This window comes from Musca vetustissima, unplaced genomic scaffold (assembly GCF_032173495.1).
Source record: "Musca vetustissima isolate MV318-11 ecotype Yass unplaced genomic scaffold, APGP_CSIRO_Mvet_v1 utg3678, whole genome shotgun sequence".
Taxonomy (NCBI): domain Eukaryota; kingdom Metazoa; phylum Arthropoda; class Insecta; order Diptera; family Muscidae; genus Musca; species Musca vetustissima.
Window position 1 is genome coordinate 19,633 of NW_026878205.1, and position 26,228 is coordinate 45,860.

The 26,228-nt window shown below is 34.3% G+C and overlaps 3 protein-coding genes across 6 annotated transcripts; 2 read left to right on the forward strand and 1 right to left on the reverse strand.

Annotated features, from left to right (window-relative positions):
- Positions 1-1,257: 1,257 nt before the first annotated feature.
- LOC133323000 (protein retinal degeneration B) lies at positions 1,258-9,098 on the forward strand. Of its 4 annotated transcripts, none has more exons than XM_061531950.1 (15): positions 1,258-1,356; positions 1,416-1,560; positions 1,916-2,107; positions 2,168-2,605; positions 2,676-2,935; positions 3,484-3,513; positions 3,597-3,672; positions 3,733-4,026; positions 4,101-4,757; positions 4,826-4,993; positions 5,063-5,200; positions 5,341-5,489; positions 5,551-6,369; positions 6,427-6,599; positions 8,087-8,246. In XM_061531950.1, exons 1-15 carry the CDS (start codon positions 1,279-1,281, stop codon positions 8,160-8,162), a joined length of 3,693 nt encoding a protein of 1,230 aa, XP_061387934.1. In that variant the 5' UTR covers positions 1,258-1,278; the 3' UTR covers positions 8,163-8,246. The 4 variants fall into 4 exon arrangements, with proteins under 4 accessions (XP_061387934.1, XP_061387936.1, XP_061387937.1 ...); XM_061531952.1 differs by having other exon boundaries at positions 5,063-5,149; XM_061531953.1 differs by lacking the exons at positions 3,484-3,513; positions 8,087-8,246 and adding an exon at positions 9,041-9,098.
- Positions 9,099-20,143: 11,045 nt separating this feature from the next.
- LOC133323021 (L-asparaginase) lies at positions 20,144-22,460 on the forward strand. The gene is made up of 6 exons (XM_061531977.1): positions 20,144-20,321; positions 20,391-20,485; positions 20,551-20,786; positions 20,858-21,607; positions 21,672-21,857; positions 21,930-22,460. The coding sequence occupies exons 1-6, from the start codon at positions 20,146-20,148 to the stop codon at positions 22,458-22,460; spliced, it is 1,974 nt and encodes a 657-aa protein (XP_061387961.1). The 5' UTR covers positions 20,144-20,145.
- Positions 22,461-23,151: 691 nt separating this feature from the next.
- LOC133323022 (inner nuclear membrane protein Man1) lies at positions 23,152-25,299 on the reverse strand. Its single transcript, XM_061531978.1, has one exon. The coding sequence runs from the start codon at positions 25,279-25,281 to the stop codon at positions 23,152-23,154; it is 2,130 nt and encodes a 709-aa protein (XP_061387962.1). The 5' UTR covers positions 25,282-25,299.
- Between the last annotated feature and the right edge of the window lie 929 nt (positions 25,300-26,228).

Consider the following 26,228-nt stretch of genomic DNA (forward strand, 5'->3'; position numbering starts at 1 on the left):
CCAATGTCCAGAAAGGAAGCGCAGTGGGAGAGCATGCAACCACACGACTTTCAGTAGAATCCTGCGAATAACAACGACGAGATAAAAATGTATCTCACACAAATTGGACAGTTATGTTACTGAGTGTTTAGGAATTCTTAATGGGAAAAAGAATTCAAGTAGCATCAGCTGTTTTAAAAATACAGGCCAAACATTTGATTCTCATCATTTTTCATAAGGTCTTCCAATTAGAGTAGAACAAATATATAGTAATTCATAATAGACCTAAAGTCCATACATATACAATTATACGACACCAAAAAGAAAATATAAATGATATTTTTATGGTAATCATCCAGGATATGGCAACATTTCTCCGATCACAGGGAAATTATTTGTCATACATTGGCACCTCGGCGCATATTCAACAGATGAATGCGCCCTTAACTTGAACCCCGAACCCCGAAGGCACAGCATAGCGTATAAATGTTTTCATGGAAGCCATTCAAATGCACAGTTCACAGCGGATATGAGGTCATCTTTACCAACCGCTGATTTTGTTTTTTATTTTCTGCATTTCTTCTTCCCATTTTTACTGGAAAATAACAAACCTAAATAGAATTATTATAGCTGTTACGAGTGCGAGTAGCCCGCGATTGTCACATTCCTTCGTTCAAGTGCATGAATATCGACCAGAACACTTGGAATAACAACAGGAAGAACCAAAGGCGCCGTGTCATTTGGAAAATAATTTGCATAACATGCAACAAATGGAAAAAATTTCTGTTAAATCTCAATAGAACGTTGATTGGTAAACAATTTGAAATTTTACGTTACCAATTTATTTGAGTACAGAGCTGAAGGTCCGTTAAATTCGTATTTGTGTAATCATCAATATGTAATGAGATTTATTTTGGATTAAAAAAAACAGTTGTGTGTGTACGTTCTCCATTTGGTGTTGGAATTTGAATCAGAAGAAACCAAAGTCAAAATAAACAAATGTTATATAAAATATTGAATTATAAAATTTCATAAAAATCGAATTTTACAAAAGTGAGACGATTTTATATAACTATAAAACTAAACTGATTAATTTTCTTTTAATGTCCTATAAAGATGATGGTTGTACTTATTATTTCTTATATTTCTATTTTACAATTTTATTTTCAGAAATCTCGATATTATTTGAGAAAGGTTCCTCCGAACAAAATGCTAGTCCAATAGTTTCTAAGTTAAAAACAAAAATATATACAGACATACATATATATATCGTGAGCTGTATAGAGAAAAATATTCAAGATGTTAATTAAGGAATATCACATACCCTTGCCACTGACTGTGGATGAATACCGCATAGCCCAGTTGTATATGATAGCGGTAAGTGAGAATTAAAAAAACCCATGGGTATTTAAAAAAAAGACATTTTACATTTGCAGAAAAAAAGTCGAGAAGAGAGTCATGGCGAAGGTAGCGGCGTGGAAATTATTATCAATGAACCGTATGATGATGGACCTGGTGGAAAGGGTCAATATACTAAGAAAATCTATCATGTTGGCAGTCATTTACCAGGCTGGATAAAAAGTAAGTGGAATAGACTATCCCCCTTTTCAATGGCGGACATGATTGTAAATCACTGGAACATCCGAATGTCAAAATTCTAACACAATTAGAAAGACTACATATCTGGCCCTGTATGAACTATGATTATTGAAATGGCCTATTTTCGAACAAAAACAAAATGGAAAATATGAAAGATCTTCTTCGATTGCAATTATTCTAGTACAGACGATAACTATGTCGGTCCAGAATAAAATGTTAAAATGTGGAACCGATTGGATTAATATTTTTTATGTTATCGTGACCGCCAATCGTCCCTTAAATAAAATTTTTAAATTCGATTTCTGTTTTACAATCAATACATTTATTTCAATGTTAGGTTTACTTCCCAAAAGCGCTTTAACTGTTGAAGAGGAGGCATGGAATGCCTATCCTTATACTCGTACCCGCTACACTTGCCCATTTGTGGAAAAGTTCATGCTCGATATTGAGACATATTATTTTCCCGACAACGGTTATCAGGAGAATGTTTTCAAGCTGACTAGTAGCGAATTGAGAAATCGTGTTATCGGTATGTTCTTCTTCGGTGTTAATTCACAGCTGGAATTTCTGTAACATTCGATTTTTGTAGACACAATTGACATTGTAAAGGATCAACTCACCGGGGGAGATTATGTCAAGGAAGAAGATCCCAAATTATTTGTTTCGGAAAAGACCGGAAGGGGACCTCTGAACGATGACTGGCTGGAGGAATACTGGCGTGAAGTTAAAGGCAAAAAACAGCCGACTGCCAGAAATATGTCATTGATGTGCGCGTATAAAATATGTCGAGTAGAGTTTCGCTACTGGGGAATGCAAACGAAATTGGAAAAATTCATTCATGATGTGGCGTTGCGAAAAACAATGGTCCGAGCTCATCGCCAAGCGTGGGCTTGGCAGGATGAATGGCATGGTCTGACGATTGAGGATATTAGAGAAATTGAGCGTCAAACCCAATTAGCCCTGGCCAGGAAAATGGGTGGTGGTGATATCAGTGGCGAAGAAGAAGAAGAGGAGGAGGAAGAAGAAGGTATGTTTATTTGGTTTTTGAAATACAAAATTCAAAAATGATTTTTTCTTTTCTGTTATTTCACAAACAGAAAGCATTTCCGAAACACAACCTCCGAAACCAATTGAACCTCCGCCGAGTGAAGAACGCCAAAATAAGGAACCTCCTTTGGTAACACAGCAACCCCCCAGTGAAGAGGTATCGTCTGATGATGAAGGTCAACAAGAACAAAATAACTCCAGTGAAAGATCTCGCTCACAAAGTATCCAGATGGCAGCAAAATCAAAATATGGTTCAAAGCCGGGTGGCCTACATTCACCACTAGGATCTGCTCAAAGTTTTGAGTTACAGGTAGGTTACAAGATACATATATTACAAAAATGTCTAATTTGCATGGTATTTATTAAATGTTCTCAGTTCCAAACTTTGTCAACATTAGTTTCAACATCTGTAATTTTATAGATCAATGAATGAATTTACTTATAAATTGCCGGCATTATTTTTCCTCGGCAAATAAGGAAATGTTCTGAAAGACAAAACCCCCATGATCCACACGAACGAAATTTGGAATTTTGTTTTGTATTCAGGTCGAACAACTGATTCCATTCGTTTCGTTTTTTATGTATATAGAAACTGATCATTAAGTACTCTATATATATAATATACATACATCCCATTTATTAATAAAATAAGTAGAGCATGCGCTTGCAAGATGCTTTTCAGGATTCATATCAAGCCTTAACGTTATTTAAGATTTCAAAGGTTAATGCCTTACAGCATCTGCTTCTCTGTGAATGCTGTCTTAAATGTTTATCTATTGTGTAACCATTTGCTTTTCTTCTTCCTTTCATTTAAATGTTATCCTTTTTGAAAATACTATTTCTCTTGAATTCTATAAGCCGCATGCCAAAAATGCTAAACATAAAAATGTAAGTTTATTCGATGTCGAACGATACGATGATATGGTAGACATTTACAGGAATTTTCTAATTTTTACAATTTTCTTCAACAGGTGGCAAATTGGCGTATGGAACGGCTAGAGGTTGACTCTAAATCGAATTCGGATGAAGAGTTCTTTGACTGCGTTGGTAAGTACAATAAGCGCAGTTAAATAATTAAGCTCTCCACATGTCTGTATATATTTGTAGATACAAACGAAACCAACTCCCTGGCCAAATGGAGTTCTTTGGAAATCTTAGGCGAAACGGACGATAGTCCGCCCCCACATAGTGGAATACCGGGCAAAAATAACAAAGACGACAGTATTTTTAACCAAGACTTCCTCATGCGAGTTGCTTCCGAAAGAGGAAATAAACGGCAATTGAGATCATCGGCTAGTCTAGAAAGAGGTGGACATGATGGATCGCCGCCTGGCTCTCCAGGGACCCCTTCATGCTCCACCACCATACTCATTATGGTTGTACATGCAGGCAGTGTTCTGGGTATGATTTGCCATGCCATGCCATAAATACTGGCACTGAGAAAGAATTCCGTTAATTATTCTCTGCTATTTTAGATGCCACCAGTGAATTGACTTCCAAAAAATCAGATGTAACCACTTTCCGCGGAGCTTTCGAATCAGTCATGCGCCAACATTATCCGAGCCTATTAAGTCATGTTACCATTAAAATGGTTCCTTGTCCATCCATTTGTACAGATGCTTTGGGCATACTCTCCAGCCTCAGTCCATACTCGTTTGATGCCTCACCTTCTGCAGACATACCAAATATAGCTGATGTTCCTATAGGAGCCATCCCATTGCTCTCTGTTACATCGCCCGAATTCCAAGACACGGTCAATAAAACGGTGACGGCTGCCAACATTGTCTACCAAGAATTCCTAAAGTCTGAAGAAGGTCATGGCTTTTCTGGTCAAGTTGTTATGCTAGGCGATTCAATGGGATCGCTGTTGGCATACGAAGCTCTGTGTCGTGGTTCATCCAATGATGGAGGCAGTCGTTCCTCACGTACTACCGATGACGATGAGCGTTTCGATGACAGTGATATGGATGCGAAACGACTACTGGTTGCACCATCACCACGTCGCAGACGTTCGTCGTCTTCCAGCGATTCTAAAAACGCAAAGTTAGAGTTTGAGGTTAGTGACTTCTTCATGTTCGGATCGCCATTGTCCATTGTCTTGGCAGCTAAAAAACTACACGATTCTAAAACAGGTATGTCGCCACTAATTCGTATTTTAAATTGAATTGAATTATATTTGTTTCGTGTGTCATGTTTTCAGCACTCCAACGCCCGAATTGCCATCAAGTTTACAATCTGTTTCATCCAACCGATCCGACAGCTTCCCGCCTGGAACCTTTGCTTAGTGCAAGATTTTCAATGTTGGCTCCAGTCAATGTACCCCGATATGCCAAATATCCTCTGGGAAATGGACAACCCCTGCATTTATGTGAGCTTCACCAAGCAAAGTGTACGATTATAATTATATAGTGGATAATTTGCATTTCTTGCATTTTAGTGGAGGTTATACAATCTCATCCCCATCATTTCAGCGAAGGTCACAATTTGTTGGGTGGTCGCCGCCTCTCGGATGCGTCCATGCAAAGTACAGTATCGGGTTTAATAGAAAATATATCGCTAAGTACCATAAATACAAGTAAGTTGCTCCATTCCAGTAATTAAAATGCTACGAAAACCACTGCTTATATTGAGTTAGAATAGAAAATTCGAATCCGATGATCGTGAGTGCGTGATATCGAGTTTATTCAACAAATTGCCATCTTCTACTCTTTTCAGTTCAAATGAAATGGTGGGGTACCAAACGCCTAGACTATGCTCTCTACTGCCCCGAAGGATTGAGTAATTTTCCGGCCAATGCCTTACCGCATTTGTTCCACGCAAGCTATTGGGAAAGTGCCGATGTCATAGCTTTTATTTTGAGACAGGTTCGTCAATAAAATACAAATATTGAAGTAGAGAAGAAGGTTACCACGAATTTCATTGCAGATTGGCAAATTTGAAGGCATTCCGTATGTAAGCTCCTCGGACACAAAGGATAGTGTCCAGTTCAATCCAGGCCAGCCATGCGAAAAGTGGATAAGAAAACGGACATCTGTGAAGTTGAAGAACGTGGCTGCTAATCACCGGGCTAATGATGTTATTGTATTGGATGGACGTGAAAAACGCATCAATGCTCGTTTCATGTATGGACCCTTGGATATGATCACATTGCACGGCGAAAAGGTCGATGTACACATTATGAAAGATCCACCTGCTGGCGAGTGGACTTATCTTAGTACCGAAGTCACCGATAAGACTGGACGCATCTCCTACACAATACCCGATGACGTCATACGCGGTTATGGCATTTATCCCGTAAAGATGGTGGTTAGAGGCGATCACACATCGGTGGATTGTTATTTAGCAGTAGTACCGCCTTTAACCGAATGTGTGGTATTCAGTATAGACGGTTCATTTACTGCCTCCGTCTCCGTCACCGGGAGAGACCCAAAGGTACGAGCTGGCGCGGTCGATGTATGTCGCCACTGGCAGGAACATGGCTACTTGTTAATTTACATGACTGGACGACCGGATATGCAGCAACAACGGGTCGTTTCTTGGCTTAGCCAACACAATTTTCCACATGGTTTGATATCATTTGCCGATGGCCTTACCACGGACCCCCTCGGCTATAAAACTGCTTATTTAAATAATTTAGTTCAAAATCATGGAATCTCTATAATGGCAGCTTATGGTAGCAGTAAGGATATTAGTGTTTACACCAATGTTGGCTTACGAATGGATCAAATATTCATTGTGGGCAAGGTAATATAAATCGAATCGAAGACTATACTATAAAGGTATTCAATAATTCCAATTTAGGTAAGCAAGAAACTGCAAACTAATGCCACCGTCCTGAATGATGGATATGCAGCCCATTTGGCCGCGTTGCAAGCTGTTGGCGGGTCTCGACCTGCCAAGGGTAATGCCCGTATGGTTATACCGCGCGGCTGTTTTAATTTGCCAGGACAAACCGCAAATCCCCGACGTAGAAGGTAAGTTTGTTAATTTGCTACAATTTTACCAGTTGGTATCGTAGATCACCTAAGTATTGGATTGGTCCAAACTTGTTGTATATGTATGTATGCTTGATTGTACGCATTCACCAATCACAAATTTGTATATGTTAAGTCCATAGGAACTATATATTACTGAGCACTTCCTTGTCAAATGTTATCACTGAAATTTAAAACACGATTCACATTGTAATCCTACAAGATATTGCAAACTTCTGAGTTTAAGATATTCTTTCGAGTTCAGGACAAAGGTATCTAAGACTATTCTAATTTATTAATCTAACATAGTTATTATCGTTTACCTACCATATCAAATAATAGTAGTTCCTTTGGATTTATACCATTGTTGCCACACCCCCAATATATAAGATATAGGGAACCTTGTACCCCTTTGCTTGAGAATCATATGTATGTAAATATAGTGTGTATATTTCGTAGTTCGTATTTTTTTGTTGCATTGTATTGTTCTTTTTAACATTGGCGCAATTATTTTAGAATTATTTGCATTTTAGTTTCTTTGACGATTGTTTTCGTTTTTTCTTCTTCTTGTTTTAACCACTAAAACCCTTTAACAAAATTTTGATTTTTATTGTTTGATTATTTCTTATTATTTCCGGACATAGCAACGCATTCGATCCTACTAACACAGCCAACCATATACAAATCTATGAGGAAGATTACATAATCTAAGAGGGGGAAATGAGTGCGACCGGCCCCGGTTGTGTTGTTTGATTTTGTTGAAACCTTTTTTCCGTTAATCAATCGATTTGTGTTGTCCAAACTAACCAACCTTATATAAAAAGCTATAATGTACTTGAATGCATTAAACTAAACTAAACAAAATAATAAAGATGTGTTTTTAATTTATTTCTTTATTTATCATTCTTTTTGTTCTTCTTTTCTTTATTTTCATTTTCCGTGTTCGTTTTCCATTCATCACCTGTACATCTTTTGGCCTTTTTTGATTCCATCACCGCGCAACACTGCCTTCACATCCTCCCCACTAACACTAATGTCGAACCCCAAACCTATTGTCACACATCCATCCCCACATCCCGTCTTTTGTTTATATTAGGCTGCATGAGCAACAGGACGCTTAAATCTGCCACTTATGGTGCTGTAACGAACAAACAAGGACACTGACGTTGTTGTTGTCGTTGTTGGACCACCGTACCGCGAACACAGCAAACGAACAATCACAGTAACAAAACAAACAAAAAAAGAAAAAACAAAAGAAACAGTTATGATGAATTAGTACCTATATGTAATGAATGTCGTGTTACAACCTTGTAGAGAAATCCTTGCATTTCACCTTACCAAACAGTTGATATTCCGAGAATTTATAATTATTTAATTTGTATTGTATCTATACTCCCCCACCACAACCCACCAACGTCATCATTGAACGATCGATTGATTCTCGCAACCCATCTACCAACCGCCCACTCCGGTATCCAATCTAACAGCAACGAGACCGGTCTGTCTTCGCCAATACGCAGTGGCTATTTGAAACGTAAAACCTATTTTGGCCATCAAAACTAAACCTCTCGGCATTGTCTGCAGCATTGCACAGCGTGTGTTGAACTGCCAGGAGCTATCAGTGGCACCACCAATCCATTCAATTAGCAGTTATTCCAATCACCATACTCGTTAACACCTCATCAAAAACGCAAAAATCTGCAAACAATGCAAAGCAGACAACCTATTTAGATGTTCTATAGTGACGTCCGTCTCCATATTGAATAACATACACAAACATACAACATATATCTAAATGAATATCTTATTATGCCTACCCCAAACAATAGACCAGTGTAATTTGCCAAAGCAAACAGAAATGATTAACGCACCATCTCCACCTACCAGCAGAATAACCATATATATGAAAGCGCTTAAGCAAAAAATAATAGCTGAGGACTTAGAAGAGCGTCAGTGCGTTCGAACTATTAAATATATATCAATCATTACTCAAAATTAGATTTTAAACTAAAACAAACAAACAAACAAACAAACAAACCAAAAGACGTCTAATATAAGTCACGCAGTAAGTAAAAAAATACATATACTCTTATATAACATACAATCGTCTTATGTTGCATAGTCCGATGTTTTGTCACATTTTCAATACTAAAACCTCATGCAACAATTGTCAACGATAGCATATGGCCGCATAGCATAGCATATTAGTAAATATATTTACTATGTACTGCTATCAACGACAAAAACAAACGGACACCAAAAATTAAAATAATAAATTGCCAAATCTTTTATTATAAATTAAATTTCCAGAAGCTAAATATTAAAGTTCAATTTTTGTAAATATTCGCGGTGACTACAACACAAATACAAACCATTTTAATTTATATACTAACGTGATGTTTGAGTTGAGATTTTAATTAACATACGTTTTGTTCCTGCAGGTACCTGGCTAGAAAGACTGTATCCTCCTGTTGTATGATGGTATTACAAACTACATAAATCCTCCAAGAATAGCATACATACATACACATATATCATAGATAAACTCAAATATACATGTATAATTAAATATGTAATCACGACTGCAATGGCAAAGGCAATGAAATATACGTTTCAACTGGAACTCAATGTTATGTTTGAGGGGAACCTCTGTTGGAAGCATCCATCAACAATGCAGTGATAATGCATGATTGGCAAATGTATATTTATGTGTTTAGCATAATTATAGCGGCAATATTGCAGTGCACTATTTACTACTGCGAAAGACATAACCGTACATTAGAACGGATATTATGTTGATGTACGGTTGTATGATTTCCTGCTCCATGATATTTTATTAATAATATATATTTATAATTTTACATAATAATAAATCCTATATATATATATATATATATAGATAATGTTATTTATTTACATACATCGGAAAAGTTCAATCATACACGAATTACAACCACCAACTACAAATGAATCAAGTATTAATTCGGCAAATCAATTAAGCGTGTGAATGCTTTAGTTTTAGTCGTCTGTTCCTTAGACCCACACACACACACAAATACACCAGTCAGATTAAATTATATACGCATCCTATTAATCGTAGACTTGCATAGATTGTAATGCTACCCTTGCCTGTAAATTATGAAATTGTTGTTATTGATTATCAATATTATTGTAAATTAAAATTAACTTTGGCCAGTAGTCCGATTCGCTGCGCAATGTATACAAAACATCTAGTTGTTTATATTATTCAAATTAAGTTCAATAATATATTGGATCGAAACTTTAAGACATGTGAAACCTTACAAAATTGATTAAAACAATATTTGTTGTTAGTTCTGAATCATTTTCTGTTGGCATCTTAAAATAATGAAAACGTGAAATGGCTAAAATGTATATTACAGTTTCTGGGGGGCGAACTAAAATAGTATTAAATATTATAATTTATGTTATTTGAAACATAACAATTAACTTGGTACACTTTTCAAAATTTTCGAATTGATTCTGTTTATATTAATGATTGGTAGGTAAATTAAATTAAATGCTTTTTCGTTATTAGGTAATGGTTTTATTTTTAGAATAATGAAATTAATTATATTCATCAATTTGAATTTATCAAATAATCAATAAAATTGGTATAGGAAATTTCAGATATAATTTATGGCAGTTGGCATCACATCGGTATATTGCTTCGTTCTCATTATTGCCCTCTTCCAGAACATTATATTTTGTTAGGAACTAAATGTAAAATCTTTATCAGATAAAACCTTCACGAGTTATGCATTTGTTTTAAATGTGTCTGCGTTCTTTCAAAAAATTTTTAGAAGCATCAAAAAAAAATATACATGTTCAGTGACAAAATTTTCAATGAATATTTTTTTCAAAGAACATTTTTTCATCGAGAAATGTTAAATACCAACAATATATAAAGATCCAATTTTGTTTCCGATATATGTATATTATCCTTTTTATCGTTCTGAGCATTTTAAAATGTTAACAAAGACACATCGCCAAATGTTTTCAATATTATTGATATTATTAATTCTTCAAGTGTTTCAGTTTTTTCGTATACATCGCCTATTGCATTATTACTGGATACAATTAATCTCATATAACGGGCATCTTTTAATATATGCTATATATTGTTGTGCAAATATAATATGTACATAATGTACATAATACAAATAACAAAACTCCCAAATCATAAATACCTACCTGTACTATTAAAAAAAAACAACGTACATAGTCTTGTCCCACCATTACCTGAATAAAACATGGTAAAAATAGTACAATTCATAACAAACTAATTTCGAAGAGAACAAAAACAACAGTAGATTATATAAAAATAAATTACAATATTTTTGGAAGCCACCAAGAAAAACTCACTAAACGAGAGATCAATTTTAAAAAAGAGTAACAAATAAATAAAAAAATAATGTTAAAATAAACAAAACGTAATTTTGATGTGATTTTTTGAAACAAAAAATAAATAAATGATTAAAAACCAATACCAAAAACGAACTATATTTCTAAAATATGCGTATTTACAACAAGAAAATAAAACAAAAACAAAACCCATATAAAATATCCATAACGTATTAAATATATATTTTCTTGATATGATATTACTTATAAAAACAAAAAAAGTAAAACCTGACAAAACTTACATAAAAATGCGAATATTTACTAATCTCTATTTAATTATGCAAAATTAAAGTATATTTATTAATTTTTAAGCTTATTTATTGGCATTGTTGGCAATGGAAAGCCGGTTTTGAAAAAAAAAACAACACACCAAATTCTTTAAATAAAAACTTGCAATAAGAATTAAAAACAACAACAAAATGAAACTTTGCAATCAGATCATAGTTTGGAAACCCTAAATTGTATAATTATGTCTTAAAAAGAGTAATGGATTATGAATCAATTTTAAGATGAAATAAATTCGAAAATAAAAATGTCTTGTTATTTAGCAAATATATTTGTGTTGCACTGACTCATTTGAAAGGGAAATGCAAATCGTAAGTTTTTAATATATTAATTTAATATATATTCTATCTATGTATTTACTAGCCTTATGTTAAATAAAGCTGCACATAAATAATTTGGTGGGTGAGGCCTTCATTTTCCTACTTATTTTTGATTCCTAAAAGTATGCAACAAACAATACATGGCTTTTCTAATTTCACTTAATGTGTTCCTACAATATAACACATAATGGGGGTATGTAATATCTCTCTAGTTTTCCTTTCCATTGCAACTTCCATCATGTAGCTCGATGCACTAAACATCGGAAACATTCGATTTTTGAAATTGTTTGAGAACAAGTATAGTAGGGGAGTGGGGGCACCTTTGAACTTTTTGCTTTCAAGCCTTATAATATTTTTATACCCTTCACCACACTGTGGTACAGGGTATTATGTCTTTGTGCATATGTTTGTAACAGGCAAAAGGAAACGAGATAGACACATGGTTCCTTTTGAGAATATGCATAGAATCACTTTCTGAGTCGATTTATGCATGTCCGTCCGTCCGTCTGTAGATGTTAAATTGTAAACAAAGTACAGGTCGCATTTATGATCCGATTTGGATGAAATTTGGCACAAGTCACTTATTTGGCCCAAGGACGAACCCTATTGAAATTGGGAAAAATCGGTTCAGATTTAGATATAGCTCCCATATATATTTTTCGTCCGATTTAAGGTAAATCGGTCTCCAAAGTCCCTATATATATTTCGATTTGCACGAAATTTGGCATAGGGTACTAAATTGGGTCCCGAATGATGTGTGCTACGTTTCGTGAAAATCGGTCCAGATTTAGATATAACTCCCATATATAGCTTCGTCCGATTTAAGGTAAATGGTAAATTTGCACGTAATTTGGCACAGCGTACTGAATAAGGTCCAGAACGACGTGTGTTAACTTTTGTGTAAATCGTTTCAGATTTAGATATAGCTCCCATATATATTTTCGTCCGATAGATAAATGGTTCACCAAAAACCCAAAGTTAGGTCGATTGACAAAAAATTGGCACAACGTATTGAATATAATATAACCTAGCTTGAAGCAACCCTGTATCTGAGCAAGTAAAAAATTTAGTATATGTTGCAGAATAACATGTTTATGGATCCAATTTCATTTTACTGGTCCTTCAAAAATTCGACGTCTGTTAGGATGCATCTGTTGAATATACCCACAGTGGTGAAGGGTATCATATAATCGGCCTACTTTCTACTACTTTCCTTACTGGTTTTTTATAAATTTCAACTGATAGGTGTGACAGACTTCGATTCGATTTAATTGCTGTTTTATGGACGAAATCATTATAGTCATTAAAATTGCGCCTCAGGGGCAAATAAAATCTTGGGGCAAATAAAAAATTGTTTAATGATGGAAAACGATCACTAAATTTTCCCTGTGCCCTTACAACAAAAAATGTGAAAAGTTTACAATGACACTGAGTGCAATGTGTTTCTAAAGCTGTTTTAGTTACGAACATTCCAACCATAATTATACAAGATAGTCTCATCCAGTTACATGTTTCCAATTTTTTCATAAATTTACTTTTGACAACATTCAGCTTGCAAAATTGGAATGAAAATACCTTCCTTCGAAATGTACGGATAGCATGGGTGGGTTCAATGGCAAGGACTTAAAAATTATTTATATTTATTAATATTTTGAAGCTCCCTGCCTCTAAAGGTTATAAATATAAGTTGTAACACACAAATTTACACCTTGAAAACAATGTGAAGCTTTAAAAAATATAAATGTTTAATTTTCACGGTAACAATTGCGGGGCAAAAATAATACATGTAGTAATACAAAGTAGTAATTATTCATAGAAAACCAAACAAAAATTTTGACTGCAACTAAGATTCTACTCGAAGATCGAGCGGAAATAGCTTAATATATAAAAATAATAAAAAAGTTACTCTATCATGTTATCGTGGTTATTAAAACAGTATTAAAAAATTACAAAATTTCACATTGTATTGACGAAAATGCGATAGGAAAAAGCTATTTCTGAAAGTTTTTGTGGCTTTGAGACGTCAACGTCCGCCGCTAGAAAATATAGCCTTAAAAGAGTCGGCATTAAAACAAAACAGAAGTTCTAAATTTCAACCAGACTGATAGCGGTGATAATTATCAGGAATTACCGAATGTGTCCCATCAAATGTCGAAGCTACCCGTGTTGGGGCACATTCGGCGTATTTTACTTTTTTTACAAAACTGTAAAAATGTTTATCTATTATTATTATTTTTGGTACTAGTTTTTATAATTAAGTATCTGACGACAATAACCAGACATAAAGTTTTTATGTCTGTTGAATAAGTAGTGAGATATAGAGCTCTTCTATTCAAAAGTATTAGACTTGAATTCGACATCTGTCAAACCCATTTTTTCATTTCAGTTGAAAGTCTGTCATTGACGAGCACTCGTCAAGTTATGGCTGAGATACTGCCCCATATGTGTTAAAAAATGGTCGAAAATGACCTCAAAGGAATCATTAAAAATTTACCATAAATATTTTATGTGTTTTATTAACGTTTTCTTGCAATTTCCCATAAATTCAATGGAGCTAATTAACTGCTTCTGCTAAGTAAGAGCCGAACTGAAACAAATAGAAATCCGAGTTGATTTCGACCCACATTATTGTACAGGTGGTAAATACTAATCTCATTGAATTTGTGGCCTATTCAGAGAACAGTGAGAAAGAGATACATTTTGTTTTCAATAGAACAGTAAAACCAATAACAACAAAATAAGAGATTAAGAGAAATGTGTTTATTTTGGTACTCAGTCATATGGTTGGTAGTCGGCGTGTTTATTTGTAGGAACAATGCGCCAGTTTGTGGGCAAGAACATATGGTTTTTGCCTTCAGTCGTATACCAAATGTGATTGTGTCCGGATGTGGCGGTAGTTCGAGGGCTGGCAGTAGAATCGATTCGACATTCGTTCAAAACATACCTCAATTTCGGCAAAAGAGTGCAAATAAAATCTATAAAAATATATAGTTGCTGTTGTTGTTTTAGCAAAATTAAAGAAGAAAACCAATAGAAAATTAGCTGTCAAAATTTTAAGTATCTATCGGTGCGCATTTCAATCCGAGAATATCATTCCCAAAAAGGTACAAACGTAAATACGTACATATGTTATATGATAACAATGAAATAACAAATAAATTCACATGTCGTGACGTGGTAATTGTGGAAAAATAGATAAAAAATTCTTATCCATGTGTTTTAGCTATCGAAATTGACAAACTTCTTGAAAGAAGGCAGCGAACGGAGAACGTCCGCAAACATACGCAACGCCTTAGTCATCTGTACATGTCGTGGCGAAATTTGTTTGAATTTTAATTAGCAGCATTATCTCCAACATTTTGCATAAAACGGAAAGGTAAGTAAGCACGGCGCCTAATTGAAGCTGATGAAATTTTCCGCTTATATTTCCGTTTTTTCCCTACTGGGTATATTTAGAAAATTTCCAGAGACACGTTAAAGGGCCACGCTCTTTTGTTGGATTCCCACAGACAGGTTAAAGGTTATCAGTTCTCCTGAACTACGTGGTCAGTTACAAAACAAAATCAATGCAAAAGTAAATTTAAAAAATACATTGCACTTTCTTTCTATGCTGGGTCCTATGAAAATCGAAATTTTATAGGAAATAGAGATACATATGTATGTATGTACAAATGGAATATCGAAGTGTGTTGTCAAATCAATGCGTTGTTGTGAACACATCTACATTATATATTAGGAGGTTCCTCAAAAATAATAAAGCAGCTCAATCGAATTTCGTACAAAAGACTTTTGGTATTTTCTTAAATTTGATTATGGAATATATTTTCAAATCTATATCTTTTATTTTCTTGATGGTGCTGTAGTATTAATATTTTGTTGCCATAAAGATAAAATGGATTCGGATAATTATACTCAAAATGTTTTAAAAGTTTTAAGACAGACTTATAAGTATGTAAAATATCTAATATCATATATATTTATAAGAATTTGTTTTAGAGTAGCTGTTTGCCATTGAATTGGTTATTTGCAAAGTAACTAAAGAATACAAAAATATAAAATTAAACAAATTATTTAAAATATATTATCAGATATACTACTGAAATATAAAAAATCCAAGAATGTCTGTCTTAATAAAATGTCATAGTTGCAACCGAAATGCAAACAAATTCCATACCAGAATGAGCAAACAATCATAAATCTATTTTTAAAATAAAAATAATAATTTTATCTTTGTTGTATAGTTTGGCTGTAGGCTTTTTAAATAATAAAAATAATAATTTTAATTTATATTAAACGAGGTAGTAATTCCCAATCAAAATACCGACTTTGATTTGTTTCTTTGATAACTAATCGGCATTTATGGTGTATCTTCAAAGGCTTAGATTAAAACAAATAAAATTTTATGATGGTGAATAAATCAATTACAATAAATCATTTTTTGTTACACATGAAAACGTTTTCAACTGATAATTTGGGAAAATAATATCTACCCTAGTGTACAACAGTTGGTAAAAATGTCAATATTGAAGTGTACAAAAACAAAATAAATTTTAGTCAACCCCATCGAAGACCGGTAAAGAGATTTCTTATATAATTAAGAGAAAATATTTCAATCGATCTCTTTAAGAAAATTATTCCTCTAACAACTAGTGTATTATAAATTTTAAATGTATTTTAAAATCTAATAAATTGTACGCATCCTTTAACAGGTCAAAATTAATGTACGCTTAAATTATATTTCTAAATGTAAATTATAATCACAAATAAGGACTTTGGAATTTTTTGGTGGTAATGATGTTTTTAATTTTTATTAATTTTTGAAGCCGATAATAATTTTTAAATAAAAATATTCAATGTCGGGTAATGTGCACCACTAAAAAAAGTGGGACCTTTTCATGAGGACGAGTTGGAAACATGGGCGCATTTAATATGCGAAGAGGTATTCTATCCTCTGAAAACTCGATATGCGAAATTACAGGTGCTTTGGTTATATAATGAAGCAAGGACCTTCAAAATACCGCAAATGAGGCGATACCCTTAAATGGGGGCTTTCCAAAACATGAACACATATATTTTTGCATTCATTGTTACCCAAGAGAGCAATAAATTGAAATTTATCACAACCAATCCACAACCTACCTTTAACTTATTGATCCTCATTACCCACACATACTGGTCCACTTTACCCGCCAAGTTATTTTTATTCACAGTTTAGAGTTTTTTGAAATATAATGCAATAACATTTTTATATACAAATATATAAAATATTTGGCCTGGAATATCTTTAGCCAACAAATCTACTATGTTGTGAAAACAATTTGTTTTTATTTTGTACCGTTATCACGCCCACAATATCAAAAAAAGAAAATTACCCGAAGTTACTCTACACTAGTTATGTTTGACATGATTGTCGGAATACAAAAAAATGTTTAAAGAAAGAAAACGTTCACTGAATTATGCTTGCGCCCTTGTTTACGCTGCTAAAGAACAAGATTACCATATATAAAAAAATATATTGCGGGTCGGAATTTTTTTAAACCGAGATTTTATGATCGCTGTTCAAAAGGTGCCCCCCTCTCCCCTATAACATAACCCATTAAAACGAACTATGTGAATAGAGAACTGCCTTCCCCGGTCCTAATAACTTTACACCTATTTTTCATACAATCATTATGCCCGCCCATCATTTATTTTGTTTCGAAACTGGAGTAGGTACTATAAGTTCATGCATATTGTAAATCTCATTGGCCTTTAGGCTTTTTTACAAAATAAAATATAAAATAAAATAATAAAAAAAAATAATGTTGGTTCAAATAGTACACATGTGACCTTGCCTCATTTAATTTGTACCAATTTTTAAAGGCAAATAAAAACAAAAAAATACTCATCTCACATGATTTAATATTATAAAAATGTGTATGCATTTCAACTATTCGTTCAAAATATTTACTGACTTATTAGAAAAACAACAAAACAAAAACTTGTGAAACGATTTATTGGCTATTATTAAGCCCTGCTACAAACGCTATTAGAGAAACAATTAACGCTTTGAATTTACTTTTGTACAACTTTTAATCGAATCAACATGTATTGTTCGCTCACACTTTTGTGTACACTTATTAAAAATAGGAAGTGTTAAAATAGGTTTTGGTCGGCAAACATTATTATGAAAATTGTCTAAACAAAACTATTTTCCAGTTTTTAATATGGTCACTTAAAAGAGTATCGGGGAAAACTAAAAAATAATTTTGTGTATACCAGTAGTCGGCCGATATTTCGTAAAGGTATTGTCCTTCAGTCTTGCAAAATTCAATAAACAAGGATAATAATGCACAATTTACATTCATTTATTATGTAATATTAGATTTTTGTAATTCATTCAACAAAGTATTATATTTAAAATTATGTAAAATTTTAATTCCCTTGTCATCTTAAATTTATGTTACCATTCACTTTTGTTAGACAGTGTATGTGTTGTAGATTTTTGGATTTTGCATATTTGCATATTTTTTAATAATGAAGATATCGAAATTCTGATTGGACACAAATTCGTTTCAAAGGATTTAGAATTATTTGAAGGGTTCATATTTTTTGCATATTTGCATATTTTGCATATGCACGAGATATGCAAAAAATATGCAAAATATGCAAAAAATATGCAAAATATATGCAAAATATGCAAAAAATATGCAAAATATGCTAGGTCGATATGCAATAAATATGCAAAATATATGCATAAAATATGCAAAACATATGCAAAAATATGCAAAATATGCAAAAAATATGCACGGTATGCTAGGTCGATATGCGATAAATATGCAAAATATATGCAAAAAATATGCACGGTATGCTAGGTCGATATGCAATAAATATGCAAAATATATGCAAAATATACGCAAAATATGCAAAAAATATGCAAAAATATGCAAAATATATGCAAAATATACGCAAAATATGCAAAAAATATGCAAAATATGCAAAATATGCAAACATATGCAAAATATGCAAAAATATGCAAAATATGCAAAATATATGCAAAATATGCAAATATATGCAAAAATATGCAAAATATATGCAAAATATGCAAAAATATGCAAAATATGCAAGCATATGCAAAATATGCAAACATATGCAAAATATATACAAAATATGCAAACATATGCAAAATATGCAAAATATATGCAAACATATGCAAAATATGCAAAAATATGCAAAATATGCAAACATATGCAAAATATGCAAACATATGCAAAAATATGCAAAATATATGCAAAATATATGCAAAATATGTGCAAAATATATGCAAAATATATGCAAACATATGCAAAATATGAGCAACATATTTCACATATGCAATCATTTTAATCAAAAAAAAAAAAAAAAATCATGGTAGTTTTCGAATTTGTGTGCTTTCTTTATTTTTAACCTATAGAAATCTAATTGTGTATGTATGCGTTTCATGGTTCAACTGTTAGATTTTTGGGGCATTATGAAAAATTTGCTAAATATATGTATAAAACATGCAAACATATATAACCGTTATATGGCGATATACTAAAACGTGGACCGATATATCCCATTTCCAATACCAAACATCCTAGGAGTAATAATAATATATGTGCAAAATTTCAAAGTTCTATCTTTAATATTGCGACCTAGCATACCGTGCATATTTTTTGCATAATTTGCATATTTTGCATATATTTCGCATATTTTTGCATTTTTTGCATATGTTTCCATATTTTGCATATGTTTGCATATTTTGCATATTTTTGCATATTTTTGCATATTTTGCATATATTTTGCATATTTTTGCATTTTTTGCATATGTTTGCATATATTTTGTATATTTTGCATATTTTGCATATGTTTGCATATTTTGCATATATTTTGCATATATTTGCATATTTTGCATATTTTTGCATATTTTGCATATATTTTGCATATTTTTGCATATTTTGCATATGTTTGCATATTTTGCATATTTTTGCATATTTTGCATATTTTTGCATATTTTGCATATCGACAATGCATATTTTGTATATTTTTTGCATATATTTATCGCATATCGACCTAGCATACCGTGCATATTTTTTGCATATTTTGCATATTTTTGCATATTTTGCATATTTTGCATATTTTTTGCATATTTTGCATATTTTTTGCATATTTTGCATATTTTTTGCATATTTTGCATATTTTTTGCATATATTTTGCAAATATCGATCAATTAAAGCATGAAACGCCTAAATACAAAATTTGAGTCCAATCGGATAAAGCATAAAAAATATGCAAAAATCCGAGGTCTAATGATAAGACAAGAACTGTTGACATTCGTTTATAACCAAATGATGATATGGTCCCAACACTTGGATTAATTTAACAGATTTAAATTGTTTCGACGAGAAGAAAAAAAAAACAATCTTTCCAACTATAAAAAACCGGTTATTTGGAAAAAATCTCTCCCCGAACATACATTAAACATTTAATAAGACCGTATTGATAACGTTTCTTTCCAGATGTCCAATAATAATGACAACGGTCACAGTGAATCATCCAATGGGAATGGTGTAAACTTTTCCGATGAGACGGACTGCGGATTGACCATGAAAACATCATTAAAATCATTATCCTCGCTGGACACATGTATACCATCATCGCCAACAAAAAGCTCATCCTTGAAGCGAAATACCAGGCAAGTCAATGAAATGAATATTCTGAAAAACGCGTTTTAATGATATAATTCTTTGTGGACAACCTACAGTTATGGAAAACTGATGCCAGCCGAAACAAAGGAGACGCGAGTCAGGGTTATATACACAGGCGGTACGATTGGCATGGTCCGAAATGAGCGAAATGGTAAATTGGTAATGTCGAGTGTGGATTTATGAAAATTTTTAATTTATTTGATTTGATTCTTTCAGTTTTGGCTCCCATGCCAAACGCTTTGGTAAAAAGGATTCGAAAGTATCCCAATATGCATGATGAGGAATATGCCCAGAAACGATTTGGTCCATCTGCGTCAATGGCTCCGCTTGTCCTGCCCTATGTTCAGGATGAAAGTAATCGTGTTCTTTACCAAATAACAGAGTACAGTCCACTGTTGGATTCAAGTAATATGACAATGAATGATTGGGCGAGAATTGCAAAGGATATCCAGGTATGTTTTTAATAATTTGCAACACACTATAAAGCAATGGAGGTACATGGTATATTACTTCCTCCCTGTAGCAATCGTATGAATTCTTCGACGGCTTTGTGGTTTTGCATGGCACTGACACACTGTCCTACTCCGCATCGGCGCTATCGTTCATGTTGGAAAATCTGGGAAAAACTGTGATAATTACTGGGTCTCAAATACCCATATTTGAGACTCGAACAGACGGCAAGGATAATTTTACATCAGCGCTTATTATAGCTGGAAATTACGTGATTCCCGAAGTTTGTGTTTTCTTCGGCAATAAACTAATGCGCGGAAATCGCACCGTCAAAGTGAGTTCAAATTCTCTGGATGCCTTTGACTCTCCCAATGTACCACCGCTCGCACGCATTGGCATCAATGTGGACATTGACTATCGCCTTATATTTAGGCCCTGCAAAGTTTCGCGTTTCAACGTTCATCTGCAATTGGATGAGAATGTCGGTATTCTGCGTATATTTCCCAGTATCTCAACCTCAACTTTTCGGGCATTTTTGGCACCACCCATGAAGGGAGTTGTATTGCAGTCTTTCGGTTCCGGAAATGTACCAGCCAACCGCAAAGACCTATTGGACGAGCTCAGGGACGCGTGTAATCGTGGTGTTATAATTGTGAACTGTACACAGTGCCCAACAGGCTCAGTGGCCGAAATCTATCAAACGGGCAAAGTACTTTTCGACATGGGCGTTATTCCCGGTTTTGATATGACACCGGAAGCAGCATTGACTAAATTATCGTATGTTTTGGGAAAAACTGAATGGTCACTAGAAGTCAAGAAACAAGTAGGTGTATTTTAAACTGTCGTTGTAGTTAAACAGCCTCGTAAGCGATTTTTTTCTTTTGAAGATGATGCAATCCAATCTTAGGGGTGAACTAACATCTAACGCAGGCCCAAAAATGGAAGAATATGATTTGGTGGATGCTGTGGCCAGATCATTGCACCTTTCCTCGCCTGAGGAACTAAGTCAACTTGGTGCGACACTCTTTCCTGCCATGGTTAATGCTGCTGTTGCAGCAGGTGACATTCAAAAAGTGAGTTCAATAGCAAAAATGTATTTTTTTACGATCGTCGATCCTCATTTTAATCTTAATTTATTTTTTCAGCTTAATAATCTCAAGGCTTATGGTGCTGACTTGTCTGGTGTCAACCAGGATAATCGCACGGGCCTGCATTTGGCTTGCCACAAAGGCAATTTGGCTGTAGTAAATCATTTATTGCTTAATGGAGTTTCCGTACACATAAGGGACATTCACGAACGGACACCTCTCTTGGAGGCGGTAACCACAGATAACCATGAAATTATCAATTTGCTCATAACCTGTGGTGCCCATTTGACTGGATCCTCGAGAGCTGTTGGTGAGCAGTTGTGTGCGGCAGCAGCGAGAGGTTCACTTTTACGACTTCAGTCCTACCAGCTGGCTGGTGCGGACCTTTCACAACCCGATCCCTCTGGACGAACGGCGCTTCATGTCGCCGCCCAACATGGTTATGAGGAAATTGTTAGATATCTCCTTGATTATACCGATAATCTAAAAGAAACCGATATGTTGGGGCTTACAGCGTTAGATTATGCCGAACGTGCCGATCAGCAACATATTGTTGATATACTTAGCAGTCAAATGAATGGCGATTAAAATTGTTGGTAACATCGTTGTTAATACTCGGTGCTAACTTAATGCTTCCTAGAACATACATAAACTGCATATTAACTCGAAATTTAATATTCATAGGTGTCATTTTAAGCCAAACGTACGAACGCAAATTACTTAATGATACCAATTGTCAAATTAAATTATCTCAAAAATTTTATCAAATATAGTCCATGATGATTGTAACATACCAAAAAAATAAAATGAATGTTTATTCATATAAATGAAAATATGAGTTGGCTATGCGGAAAGCGAATCCTGCAATTATTGACTTTACCAAATTGCAGTGTCGTTTAGTTCACACTAAATGGACGAATGGGTCATACGCTCTCTTTATAAACCTCGTACAATGTAATTATTAATATATAAAATCCGTTATTTAATTAAAGCAATATTTATTTGTAATAAAATCCGATTATATTTATATAAAATAACAAACCTATTTTAGAGATATCTTATTTGTTTTCTGTATTATTTCTTTTCTAATCGTAAAAGCTTAAATCATACAAACGTGACCTTACAAACATTCTTCTTTGTAAAATGAATCCTATTGACTATGTTGGCATAAGTATGTGTGTTTCGTATAAAGAAATGCGGACATCTAATCAATATCCAGTTCTGCAACGCAGCTGTGCGGCCTTTATAAATTTATTAAATTTATACTTAGGGACAATATTTACGATGTGTTATTTCTAATTGTAAGTGGTGTTGTACTTGTTGAATTGGGGAAGCGTGCAAGGAAACGGGGTAATCGCAAGAATTTAATTGAAACTAAACGATTGTCGAACCACCACCCGTTGATTTCGTTGTGCACAATACCGGCGTCTTTTTCAGTGGCACAACGAATGTATACACAACAGTTTTGCCGATCCAACTGAATATCGTAGATTTTGCACTGAGGTCCCACTTTTTCCAGAATGGATTCAATTACAGACTGCAGATCGGGTTGGCTGGTTTCATCGAACATGTGACGAACTTTCAGACAGTTTGTTGGCGGATCCAAGATTTTATTCACATTATCAAATGCCGGGCTTTGCCATTGCTTCTTTTGTGGCTTTCCGGTGTCTGGTTTTTCATACGTTGTTGACGATAGAAAACTGGATGATGGTGAGGGACAAACGGACTCACACCATTTCATAGTGCGAAACTCTTCACCGTTGTGCAAAATTGTACCGAATTGTATGCGGCTGTCGTTGCACTCCAATTTGTGTATGGCCTCATTCCAGGCACCCAACAGCGATTTTCTCTTATTGAGCGGAATCAGTTTATCCCGCAGGTGGTGAATGATAACCTCCCCTGAGTCATTTTTCAGAGAACGTCTATGCATCAGTTCCTTAATTATTTCCTTGCAAAAGTTTTCCACAGTTTTGATTTTTCTTTCACTTCTTTGTCGCAGTAACCGCCAGATGACAAAAATAGCCGCACATACGACAGCTATTAGAAATGTTGTGCCAATTATGAAGAGGAAACGTTGCAGTTTGTTCATCAGTATACATTTCAGTGGTAGGTATGGCTTTAATAGACTGAAATGTACATCCCTGTATATATCAATCACGTCGGGGTCTTCCGATCTGTTGAATACTTGAATTTTCCACTGAGGATTCTGCTCAATTAGATACAGTGCCGCTTTCAGGCTCTTCAATAACTTATGGCTGTCGGAACTTCGTTTCCTGTATAGGTGTTTTAGGAAATCGGAGACTGTAACTTCAGGACTCAATTCCTTGTTTTGACAGTAATGGACCTCGGTATTGTGTTGAAGCAGCTGTATGAGTTCTTTGCATAATGTCAACGAGGGTGCAATTAAATCGTGGGTAATGCAATCTATAGATGGCCTGGCCAAGGACAAGCCCTCCCTGTGTTCATCGCATAAAACAAATGAGGTACTTTTTTCTAGCATTGTACTTGGCATGTCCGGTGGTTTGGTCATATACAAAATCGACAAGACTACGAAGAAAAGTCCCAAGCAGCACATTAAAACATATGGCACCGATGATTGTTTCAGTTTTCCTTTTATATTGAGTTTACTCCAAATCACATCCCGAACAGATCGTGTCTGTTTCCTCTTGGTCAATGTATATCGAGTGGGGCTGCCGCTGTCAGAATCCGAATCCGTTGAATATGAAAAGTGGTTCTTTGCCGCATACGAAGGTGTGGCATTGTGTGTACCACCTCTCAAGGAAATATCTCTCAGCTTTAATAGTCTACTTACCACGCCAGAAGATTCGCTGTTTCCACTGTAGGGTGGTGTTCGATTAATTTCGCGCATGTTTGAGGATTCAAGTCGTTTTATTGGACGTTGGACATCATTGGCCAAGATTGGCGGCGGCACATATATTTTTGGAGATGATGATTTCGTTTGTGGCGGTTTATTTCTTTCATCCGACGACTTGCCGTAGTCTCTGTATATATACGACATACCCTCATTCGATAAATAACTATGCTTTTGTTCTATCTGATCTGTTCGAAATTCAGACGATGTTGTACCACCATTAGTATAGGACATATTACTCAAGGTGTCCGAGGCATTGGAAGAGGGACGTGCAAACGAATGATGTGTACGTCTCCTCCCTGGAGAAACATTACGCTTTGTAGATGAAGATGCCGTTGTTGTTGAGGGCATTGTTTGCAGGCTACGCCTATTCGATCTGCCGGTCGAGGAGTTTGCATTGTTTAGGGCATGGTATTTGAGTTTTTTTATAAGTAGATTCCTTGTGGTCTCAACAATGGGCACAACGGGAATACCATATTTTTTTAGTTCCTGACGTAATTCAACGTCACTGAGGTTGTCAAAGTACGCTTCATTCATTGGAGAAGTGACTAGCCTACAAAAAAAGAGCATCATATGATTCAAAGACATTCATTAGATATATTTTATATCTGCAGCGCATGTGAGGATTTGGTATATTTTCTACAATGTGATTTGGACAAACCCGTCTACCGGAAAGGATTGGATTCACACGCAACAAGTTTCTTCCAAGAACGCTGCGATGCTGCTCGAGTTCTTGGCAAATGTCAACGAAGTACAAACCACCTTTCCGAATAGACAGGCTGAATATTGACCATTAATTTTACAGCCAAACCACGAACATGCGACAAATTGCAAAAACAAAAGTATTTATTTGCCTCCTGTACATGAATATTACCTACAGTATAATCTGAAAACTTAGTTTTTAATATAATATTTAACTAAAAATAAAACAACACTACAACTATAACCAACTAATGTACCCAAATACGAATACCAAGTACTCGTGAACAAAAATTCTTCTTATTATTACCGACAAAAAATACAATTGATATCTTATAAACACGGTATAATTATTACAAGTTAGGTATGTTCTATCAAATCGAAATACATATTTAATTTTGAATTAAGAAGTTTGTAAGTTTACAAATTCTTTTTGATATGAAATGTTTCTTTTGTAAACCTTATATACGACTGAAGTTTTTTAATTTCAAAAAAATTACGGGTCCCACAGATGACTACGTTTTGAGCAGCATTGTATACTTAAAATTTTACTAAAAATCCGAAAACTGAATGGAATGCCAGGTTTTATTTTCAAAATCGATATGGGAATCTGATTTGCATATTTTTTCATGCACACATCATAGATTTCCTCTTACCAATGTTGAAAAATTCCTCAGTAAACAAATGGTTTTTAAAACACATTTTTTATGTTTTTCAAAACATTACACACACACACATTCACACATTTTGTATACGACTTTGGCATAACAAGCCACAATATGACA

Excerpts from the sequence above, each read along its gene's own strand:
- LOC133323022 (XM_061531978.1), bottom strand. The coding sequence starts at position 25,281 with ATGAATGAAGCGTACTTTGACAACCTCAGTGACGTTGAATTACGTCAG.
- LOC133323021 (XM_061531977.1), top strand. The coding sequence starts at position 20,146 with ATGTCCAATAATAATGACAACGGTCACAGTGAATCATCCAATGGGAAT. Across the intron at positions 20,486-20,550 it reads GGTCCGAAATGAGCGAAATG|TTTTGGCTCCCATGCCAAAC; the intron begins GTAAATTGGTAA and ends TGATTCTTTCAG. Across the intron at positions 21,608-21,671 it reads CACTAGAAGTCAAGAAACAA|ATGATGCAATCCAATCTTAG; the intron begins GTAGGTGTATTT and ends TTTCTTTTGAAG.
- LOC133323000 (XM_061531950.1), top strand. The coding sequence starts at position 1,279 with ATGTTAATTAAGGAATATCACATACCCTTGCCACTGACTGTGGATGAA. Across the intron at positions 2,108-2,167 it reads ATTGAGAAATCGTGTTATCG|ACACAATTGACATTGTAAAG; the intron begins GTATGTTCTTCT and ends CGATTTTTGTAG. Across the intron at positions 2,606-2,675 it reads AGAGGAGGAGGAAGAAGAAG|AAAGCATTTCCGAAACACAA; the intron begins GTATGTTTATTT and ends TTTCACAAACAG.